General features: G+C 37.9%; 1 protein-coding gene across 1 annotated transcript; it reads left to right on the top strand.

Annotated features, from left to right (window-relative positions):
• The first annotated feature begins 4770 nt into the window (after nt 1-4770).
• LOC117955410 (leucine-rich repeat LGI family member 2-like) lies at nt 4771-10906 on the top strand. The gene is made up of 8 exons (XM_034889899.1): nt 4771-5073; nt 5267-5338; nt 5570-5641; nt 6060-6131; nt 6263-6334; nt 6849-7018; nt 7702-7866; nt 8492-10906. Exons 1-8 carry the CDS (start codon nt 4898-4900, stop codon nt 9325-9327), a joined length of 1635 nt encoding a protein of 544 aa, XP_034745790.1. The 5' UTR covers nt 4771-4897; the 3' UTR covers nt 9328-10906.
• The last annotated feature ends 309 nt before the right edge of the window (nt 10907-11215 follow it).

Raw genomic sequence — 11215 nt, 5'->3', positions numbered from 1 at the left:
TAGTTTAGATTGCTATCAGGGACAATGCTGAGGACTGTTATCTTGCACAGTAATGATCTATTTATTAGAGCTCTAAGTGTTGAACACACAAGTGTTGTTCCTGGATGGGGCCCTAGTTTGGTGGTATGCAGCAGGGAGGGGTTGGGCGAACAGTTGCTCCATGTGGAGGGCACACTGACAGTAATATCAAGGACAGAGGCCACCAGTATAAAGCCTTTGTCACCCTCAAATCCCACGCTTACCCTCAGAGTCATTAATGTGGCGCAGCCTTTTAGAAACAAGCTGTTTTACCAGAACATTTACTCAAGTACAGTGCTTAAGTACAATGTTAAGGTACTTGTAAAAATGAATAGACAGTACATACAGTATGTTGTAGAATTTGTCCTGTCTTCTTCCCTCTCCTTCCCAAAATGATCTTGTGAGCCTTTGGAGGGGCCCGGCCCTTAGGTTGGGAACCACAAGACTAAAATGCTCAACTGTAAACAGTATAAAGTAGTTAAAACTAGTTCTACCTCCACCACCTACAACAGTAAAATGCTGCATACATGTTGACATATCAGTTTTTGATCTGTACTTACTGAATAATATATCGCTCTTTGCAGCCATTTTTCTGCAGTACTTTTATCTTGAAACCACATTTTGATCATACTTTATTTCATTTAATCCAGGTCTTTTTCTTGTGGTGTAGGATTTTTCCATTAATGTATTGGTACTTCTTCTTAAAGGGGGGCCTATATAAAACTCGCTTTTAAGAATATACAACCCTCATCTGAGTATTTTCACCCGTGGTTTGAGAACTCCCATTGCAAACGTGCACCATGTGTTTCTTGCAAGCCAATCAGAGCAGACTGGGCTTTTTCTCTAGGGGGGCTTAAAGAGACAAGCCCTAAAACAGAGCCTAAACACATATTTAGACAGACCATGTGAGAAAAACAACGTTGTTTTTTAAACGTGTAAACATGTTCTAGTAGAAACCCCAAATACAAGAATGAACCTGAAAATTAACATAATATGTCTCCTTTAAACCTGTCATCTTTTGCCTTGCAATGACAAACAGCTATTAAATGAAATAACGTGCTACAATACTGCCAAATCGTTAATTAAGTTTGGTGTTAGTCTTCTCCGTCGAATGCTTACATTTTGATTGTTATAAAAGAAATGCCAAGTTACAATAATTTCTATAAATGTCCATGCAATGGCTGTATTGTACAACCACCTCCCTTATACTTAATAAAAGTCAGTGCTATTAAAAATAAGATTTTCTCGTTCTGTGCCAAAATATGAACACACAGGTTTAACTGACCTCCACAAAGCTGATAAATTTAGGCAGCTATTTAAAATAGGGACACCGCTCACGCAAGCATGTTGAGATCAGTTTCTTACTGTGGCTACATTAAAACAGCAGGTGTTAAATCATGAGCACCATTAAGCAACGCCAAGAACTGTCCGCATGAAGACCTTTTGAACCCCTGCTTCCATAAGATGTTGGTACAGAATATACAATATATACTTCCTCTAAAAATAACCGTTTGAGTCTGAAGGATAAGTTGAACAGTAACACAGCAAATCTTCCAGTGTTAACAAGTGTTGATTTTACAGTGACAGACAACCGTTGGTCGGACAGTTGTTTATCTGCTCACAGAACAGATGTGGGTCTGTGGGCTGCTGGTGAGCACTTGAAAAACTGACTGATGTGTACTTAAGGAGTCTGGAGTCTGCCACTAAAGCAGTTGTAGATTTCTACGGTAATTTATAAAAAAGTTGAAAATAGTCTGGCAGGAGAAACAGAAGCTTTGATTGGCAAGTCTCCTATCAGCGATTAAGAGCTGACCAGATGGCACACAACCTGGATTTAAAGTGATTACATGAAAAGGGAAAGTATAAATGACCTCATGCTCTCAGACAATACTTTTCAAACCCAACATTTTCTTTTGTGTTATAAAATGATACACGTCCAACAAGAATGTTATCATTTGATGGAATTGTGCAGCCTTGCAAATTATGAGGATATTTTCACTCAATGTAAACATCATAGCTTTGATAAATGAGGAGTTGGAACAAGTTAAAATATATATCAAATACTGTCATATTCTGGGGATTAAGATACTTTTCCAAATCTTGCAGCTACTTGTCAAAATTGTATGTCAAGGTGTTAAAAGATTATCTTTTTACATCATTACAGTAATGAGAAAAAAAAATAATTTGAAATATATTAGATTACTCTGTATATTGTAATATAGTGTCAACACAGACTTGTTGAATTTATGCATAATTCCAGTATGATATGTTTTGTGTTTCCCGATTGTGCCTTCTGCAGCTTTGAGTGGGAACTGGAGAGGTTTGAGATCTTTCACACCTGCTGTGAAGCAGTCACTAGCAGCCACACACCGCACTTCTCCAGATTGTCCCTCCCAGCCTTCAAGGGTTTTATGGTTCAAAGGGTCAAAGGTCGTTTTTGGATTTGAAAGTGTCATATCTGAGCTGTTTCACTGGATGCAAGGGATTAGAGAGTTAACCACCAATAATGACAATTCACTTAAGGAGGACAAATGATCACTGTGAGTATTAGGCCACTTTTGATGACCTACTGGTGAAAGATTCAGCAAGTTGACCAATTTATAAATATTTCATATTTAAAGAAGCAACACACTGATATCAAATTGTGGCTTAAATGGTATGATTGAGGAAAACCTGCCATATTGTTCCCTCTTTGGCTATAAGTTCCACACAAATAAGTTCCCTCAAACGTTTTTACTATCTGTACAGCACAGACCACTCTCTGAATTTGTAAAACTCAAATTAATCAAACTATTGCTGCATAGCACCAAAGTGAAAAGTCTGAGGGCTTTAAGAGAATTTGTGTGCTGTAGCTGAACACAAAGTATCTGCAAATACACAAGGTAAATATTATGGTACAATAAAATGTATTATTCAAGTTTTCATTATTTGCTTCTTTAGAGTATTTGAAGCTTTCCGTTACTGAAGTTTATGTTCATAACTTCTATACACTCACAGAATCAATTTAGTTCATTTTAAAACTTTAATAAGACAACATGCGCTTATGCTCAATTAATTCATGGTGACATCTTTGTATCTGCATGAAGATGTTTGTGTCTTAGTTCATTTGACACAAGACCAAGTTTATTAACTTCTACAGACATTAAAAAATGAGCAAAATGTCATAATTTGGTGATGATTGACTGATAAGAAAAAGCATGAGCTGCTCGCTGTGGTGTCCTCTGGTTTCAGCTTGCACGTGTCCTGAGAGTTTCAGGGATACTCTAGCCTAAAAACAGCAATGCTAGATGCAGAGCTGTCGTGAATTATGCCAGCAATGGCAGACATGTACGGTTGCCCCCTTCTGGCAATGGGTATTCAGTTTCACTCATGCTCATTAACTACTGGTCCTCAAGCAAAGGTCAGCACCTTGTTAGGCCCTGCTGGGACAACTAAAACCCTATTGTGTACTTCTTTCTATGAAAAAAGGATTGATTTAGAGCTAAGCCAGTGTAGTTTATTTTATAGCACAATTGTGGATTGCAATGTGTATCCTATTGATTTGTCACAATTTGTTTTCACACTATTTAATATAAATCATATATTATTTGTTGTTATATAATTTTCATACTTTATTGACATAAATCTACCAAATTTTAATATGCAATTGCTTTAACAACCCACAGTTTATCACACATTAATGACAGTTGCAATAGTGCAAATAGGCTAAAAATGAAAAGAATTTTAAGGCAATTACCAGAAAAGGGCCTTCTTGTATGTTTTAGAAATTTGTATGCTACTGTATATCTGTGTGTGTGTGTGTGTGTGTTGTACATATGTTGTGCTGTTCTCAATTCTGTTCTGCTTTTATTGCCCATCATAGCACATCACATATGTTGTGTTTAGTGATGAGCTTATATGTGTCTTAATGTCTGCATGTGTGTGCAGGTGTGAAAGAAATGGAAAGAGAGCAATAAAGATAACACTCGGGAAGTAACTAAAGACACATTAGATAAACCAGTTGGGACACAAGAATGAATGAGCTAGAACCAATACATGCATTACACTTGGGAATGTCTCATTTCTTTCTACAAACAAAACGAAAGAGAGTTATTAAATAATAGTTCAAACATATCATATCTCAGAAAAACTAGCAGGTATCTTTTTTCCTTGTTAACCTATCTGTGACTTGTTCAGACTTTGGTTGGCATCAGCTGCCCTCTGGTGGTATAACCATGTAACAACACACATTGATAACCACTACACCACTGTCTGCGTGCAGGGAGTTGGCCCAGAGTAGAGCTCTTCCGTCAGACAGGCATCAGCAATATCTATCCCAGTCAAACCATAGGAATCATGAGTTTAAAGGTGAACAATTGACAAGGAGGATGTTTTGGGGCACATGCATTAGGGAGAACCATTAATTCATGCACTTTGCATTACTTTTGTAATGCATTTTTCTCTTTGAGAGCTTTTCTGTGCAGTTAACTTCTGTGAATTTAAAGTGTTTAATATGCAGAATGTGTCAGGGTATAGAGTGCATGTAAACATTGCTCCCCACGGTGCTGAAATAACCCCTTCAGATTATGGTTGGGCTTTTATATCGTTCTTTGTGGTGCATTGATTTCCCCACCTTGAATATCACTTGAATATGTTTTGTGCAATACTTCATATAATAACTATACATCTATGTACATCTATTGGACACTCGTTGTTATTACTGTCGACTCGGCGTTTTTCTGAAACTGAAGCAGCCTTCCGGGACGCAGCTGCAGCCGTATCAGCCTGTGTCAGGGTTTTCCACTAGTGCTGCATTTTGATGTCGGCCAGGCGGTTAAAAGCTGCTGGTAGCACCACGGACCACGGCCTCGTTTACTATTATTAATGTTGAGGAAGCAACATGTCATCTACTCAGCAGTGGCTACTTGCCGGTTTTGCGCTTCTGTGTATTTGTGGAGCAGGTGAATCTAAACGGAATTTCAAATGTCCTTCAGGATGCTCCTGCACCAAGGAGACCATTATCTGCGTCGGTACTTTACAGATCCCACGCACAATACCGAATGAGATCAACTCACTGTGAGTAACACGTCCTCGCCTATTTGTGGATTATCTCTTTAGTAAAGTAGCCTACAATGTTGCGCTCAAGGAAACAATTTGCTTGCTGTTCTGTGCTTTCCTGCCCAGTTGTCTCTTGGCGTGTCTGGTACAGAGTGCTAAAATGTCCCAAGCCGAGTTAGACTTTTCATTTGTTTGTGTTATCTTCCAACAGGAGCATGGTCAATGGGTCTATTTCTGAAATCACAGAGGGAATGTTTTCACTAATGCCCTCTCTTCAGCTGTTGTAAGTGCAATTTTGTTAAGCGATACTGTCATTGATTTATTGACGATTAGGAATTGACATTATGTACAGTGCAACACACACACAAACACAAGTGAATAGATTGTTAATTTTGCTTACTTTTTCTGTCTTTCCATATGGTGGCCAGGCTGTTTGTGGTTAAAAAACGACACGTTTTAGCCAAAGGTTAAATTTTCAGTTTATTGAATTGTTCGGGTGTGTTTTTCCTTTTAGACTTCTAAATGCAAATTCTTTAACAACAATCAAAGATGACGCTTTCTCTGGTCTTCCACACCTAGAATATTTGTGAGTATGAGACAAACTTTCTTGTTAATGTAACAGGTCAAATGAAATCTTCTTTTTTTCTTTTTTTAAATTTGTTTGATTTTCTTTATTAATTCATATCCACAATTGATGCATGGATAGATAACTGTTATCTTGAACATACCACATAATAATTAATTATTATTATTGGGCCTGTATTACACCATGCTGTATTTGGTATGACTGCATTAACTGCAATAGATATATAAATTCCCCAATTCACCCATCTCAATCTCCATAACCCTCCATCATATTCTGACACGTGTATCGACACCTACACATTTATCCATTTACTTTATCATGATGTAATATGTGACCTTATGTATTATCCTATATCTTTTACACACATTTTGCTTTGATCAACCTCTATTTAACCTCTATTTTATGACTCATTGAACAGATTTATCGAAGGGAACCAGATTGAAACAATTACCAAAAATGCCTTTCGTGGTCTCCGAGATTTGACTCATTTGTAAGTCTGCTGTCATTCTCTCTACCACCAATCATTCAGCCTCTGCAGCAGCAACACCTTACTATCACAGAGAAAGACTAAAGAAATTACAGTAATGGACATTTTCTGGCCTCTCTGTGTCTCTGGTTTAGATCGCTTGCCAATAACAAGATGAGGCTTCTGCCGAGAGATCTGTTTTTTGACTTGGATTCATTGCTGGAACTGTGAGTATGCAGTTTTGTCAGCAGTGTGTGTGTTTGTGTGTGTGTGTGTGTGTTCCTAAGTGAAGATGACTCAGGCTGTGTTTTGTGTTTGGAGGCATTTAACCCCAAGAATAATGTGGATGGCACAAATATTACGTTTCCATCGTTATTCCTCTTTGTAGTGCATTTTTATTATCTTGGATAAGTGCTTGTCGCCGAACAACTGAAAGAACAACCTATATGTAACATAAAGGGAAGCTAAAATGATTTATGTTGATGTATGTATAAAATAATCATCCAGTTTCAGTTAAGAAATTCTACAATTCTTCATCATCAAGCTAAACCAAATAGCCTACTGTATATTCTTGTTCCTGAAAAGTTTGAACAGACACACACAGAAACTTGTATTGAATAATTTTAAATGACTTACTGCACCTGTCATTTTTTCTGTCTTTTCCTCTAATGAATCCAAAAAATATGTGTATTTATTATTCAGTTAATGTGTCAAAGCTGGTTTTGTCATGTCATACAACAGGGATCTGCGAGGCAACTCTTTCCAGTGTATTTGTGAGAACAAGTGGCTGATGACGTGGCTGAAAAACACAAATGCCACGGTATCAGATGTCTTCTGCGCAGGCCCCAGTGACATGAAGGGCAAGCGTCTCAATGACCTGCCTATTCCACCGGGCAAGTGTATCTCCACAGGTAAAATAACAAGTACTCTATGAAATGCAATCATGAATAGTCACAGGCACAGCTGAAGATGCAATGTTAAAAAAAGAAAAGAAAGAAAGATTAAAAGAAAAAAATCAATCAATACAGCTATTAAATAATTCAACAGGACACGACGCACTGAAAAACAGACAAGCAGACTCTAGGCCTGTTAACATGTGTGCCTCCACACACACACACACACACACACACACACACACACACACACACACACACACACACACACACACACACACACACACACACACACACACACACACACACACACACACACACACACAGCTATGCCAGAGTCACATTAGTTTTATTTCTGTGCTTATTTAATTATAAATCATGGGCAGAACTATTATCAATGCATTGTGGACAGGTGAGGCAATTGTAAACTGACATAAGAACACTTCAAATCATTACATAACACTGACTTATCTTCAACACACTACAAAACTACAATACTAATATTAGAAAGTATGCTGTATTAAAATATAATATTATATAACCAATATTAAACCAAGAACATGATTTTGAGGACCCTACACAGCGTCATCCAGAATCTTTTCACTGAATGAAAAACGTGATCAAGGCAGTGAGGTTCTAAATATCGACTCTTTCAATTTGTCAGCAGACTAGCAGTTTTCTGTTTTTGTCTGCATCTCCAGACTTTGTGCGTCATCAGTCCATTCCCATCCAGTCCATGTCAGCCGACATCTTCTCCCTTAAACAGGACATCTATGTGGCGATGGCTGCCCCCAACTCCAACAGCTGTGTGGTGATGGAGTGGGATCACGTTGAAATGAATTTTAGGAAATTTGACAATATAACAGGTTTGACAACACCCACCGAAAGTCATTTCTCTTGAAGAATGAGTCTAGTGATATATTTGTATTTTTCTAATAGTCAGACAATCTCGTGAAAAAACTTACACCCACAACGAATTAATCCTACAAACAAGTATTGTCTGATTCAGCTTATACCTTTTCATCATATTAACAACACATGTTGCTCCGGATGACATGTTAATTAATTATAATGAACACCGTTCTGGTGCTGTAAATAGTGTCAAGAGCCCCAAATACGTATTAAAGTGTGGCTGAATGTAGTCCCCAACAAATAGTCTCCATCCTGTTTGAGAAAGGTTTGCTAAAAACTACAGTGCCCAGCTACCCAGAAATTAGCATATGTGTTCATGACTTGTTTTTAAACATCTTCAGTAGGAATCAATTTGCTCAGGGATGAGAGCCACAGACTGGCTCAGTTGAAAAGTATTGAGGGATGGACTAACTCATTGTTGGTTTTGGTCTTTCCACAGGAATTGATAATTGAAAAAAAAAATTAAATAGATTTGAAGGTTAATTTAACACTGAAATTATGGTTTTAATGTCAGATAATGATCAATTCCAATGCCATTGTCTATGTTCACCACCACTTACATCTTTTCTATCCTCACAGGGAAGTCAGTTGTTGGATGCAAGTCGGTTTTGATTGACAACCATGTCTTGATAATTGTTACCCAGCTCTTTGGTGGCTCCCACATTTACAAGTTTGACGAACGACAGAACAAGTTCACAAAATTTCAAACTATTGAGGTCTTCAACATCTCCAAGCCAAATGATATTGAGGTCTTCCAAATGGACAGTGAGTGGTACTTTGTGATTGTGGACAGCTCCAAGGCAGGTATGTCTACTCTGTATAAGTGGACGGACCAACCGGACCGCAATGAAACTGGTTTCTACTCCTACCAGTTTCTCCATGAGTGGTTTCGTGATACGGATGCAGAGTTTGTCCAGTGGGACGGGAAGTCCTACCTCATCTTGGCCAGCCGCTCTCAGCCACCTGTCATATACCTTTGGAACAAGAGCACCCAGAAGTTCCTATTTCATGGTGAAATCCCAATGGTTGACGACGTGGTGGCAGTCAAAGCTTTCCGGGTGGAAGATGAGTTGTATCTGGCCATGACTTGCTACATCGGTGACTCCAAAGTCCTCAAGTGGACCAATAAGCAGTTCACTGAGGTGCAGGCTCTGCCTTCTCGGGGAGCGATGATCCTTCAACCTTTCACCTTCACAGACAGGCACTACCTTGCTCTTGGCAGCGATTATTCTTTCACACAAATCTACCTCTGGGATGCAGAGACCAAAACATTCCACAAGTTCAAGGACATTTATGTGCAGTCGCCCCGTTCTTTTACAGCGGTGACCACAGACCGGAGGAATTTCATTTTCTCCTCCAGCTTTAAGGGAAAATCTATGGTTTTTGAGAATATTATTGTAGATTTAAGCTTATAATGCCTTGCAAAATAATGACTAATTGATCAATATTTGCGTTTGTGCTACAAAGGAGTCTAAAATGCTGTATATCTTCCTTATGCAACTAGATGTATCTTTTTTGGTTTGAGACAAACCTCTGTGTAAGTTTCTGCAACACATATGCATTTCTAAGTTACGGAGGCTAACAGAAATATAAATAATGTTATAATAATATATATAATGTTATGTTAAAAGGTGTTATTTATGGTAATTCTGTCCAACAAGCAATAGCCAAGCCAAGTGGTGTCCATTCTGGCCATGGCTATAGCCTGGCCACCCCACACAGCCCCACACAGGTGGTAAGAAACCTGTCCATCAAAGGTTATAAAAAAAGTTGAAGGCCATTATATCTGATTCCTAATGGGGCACATGTTAAGTTGGTGCTCAATTTAAAAGTGAAAAGCCTGAAACAGTCACTATTTGGCCTGTGGTGCTGCATCACACTGCAAAGACCAAAACACTGATTTCTGTGCCCACTTGAAGTAAACACTTGAGGTACGCTTGAACAGCTGTTTCAAGCTCTGTCAAACAGCTACACTTAGAAGCAGGGGTAAAAACCTACTGTCATTGAGAGGGGCGAGATGCAATTATTGTTTAGAAATATGGGATGATGGCACACATTTTCCGTTTCTATGGTCTCCTGGAAGGTATTGATGGTGTTGCACTCAGTTGTACATTTAAAAAGAAGTAATTGTGTTAAAACTGGAAAAGAGTGCTCTAACAATCTTTCTTTCTCACTTCCTCAAACATTGGGAGGACTGAGCTTGTTGGTTTGTTGCTTTTACAAAATTATAGAAATTGCTGGATGTAGCTCAAAAAAGAAGTTCAGAAAGTTTGTTTAGACATTGGCAAGATGTGTGCCAAAAGGTACCCTAATATGCTCTACATTCAGTGGATTAAGTGATTTGTTTGAGACAACTGGAACAACTTATCCCAGTAACTGTAATTGTCATAGCTAATTATTTAAATGTGCATGAAACAGAAGTTTTCTTCAAAATATTTTCCCTCAAACTACAGCTGAATGTATTAGCTAAATAGTATGAGCTTAGGCCAAACTGCACAGCATTTATAACAAGCTACAGTATTAACAGAGTGCCTGATTATTGTCAGATCTAAATCTAATTCACTCCTGATTCCTATGCAAAATGTAATATACTGAATGTTGCTCTGAATTACAATCACAAGGTTAATTGTGTACTGCTAAGTAACTTGAAATGACATGCACATGGAAATGTGTGCTCTTTTCTTTACTAATCTTTTGATATTTTCATGTATTGTACAGATTTAACTACAGTCTGTTTGGCTTGGAATATAAATATTTTTCACACACATAACGGCATGATGTGCAAATTGGGCCCTGGTCTTGATGGACTGTCAAACATATGAATTGAATTCACAAAATGTTAACAAGATCTAGCATAAGCAATATGTTTTTGTTAGCATTTTAGATTTCTCGGGGGAAAATATATTAATGCCCTTCTATGTATAATCATGTCCTACCTAGCAATGATGCATATTATTGTGTAAATGAATTAAAATAACTATATATAACCACATGTATTGTTTTCATCTGAGTTTTACTTTGTCCTTCATTCTTGCCAGATGCATTGCTTGTGAAATGTGTCCATAAAGCAAAGACAAAGCTTCAGACAGCATGTTTGAAATTGATAGTGCTGTCAGCAGCTGGTGTTTGAGATAGCATTTGCTTTTAACGGCAGCAACAGAGGACTAATGGTGAAATCATAGGATTTATTAGAGAATAGACACATAGTGTCATCATCATCTGTTGTCATTTATATTGTTATTTAGTGTTGAGGGATGATGTGATTGATACCATTTTAGAGAGATACACTTTTAATGTAATTGA

This window comes from Etheostoma cragini, chromosome 2 (assembly GCF_013103735.1).
Source record: "Etheostoma cragini isolate CJK2018 chromosome 2, CSU_Ecrag_1.0, whole genome shotgun sequence".
NCBI classification, from domain to species: domain Eukaryota; kingdom Metazoa; phylum Chordata; class Actinopteri; order Perciformes; family Percidae; genus Etheostoma; species Etheostoma cragini.
The sequence above is the reverse complement of the archived record's forward strand: the minus strand, read 5'-3'. Positions and strand labels throughout refer to the sequence as shown.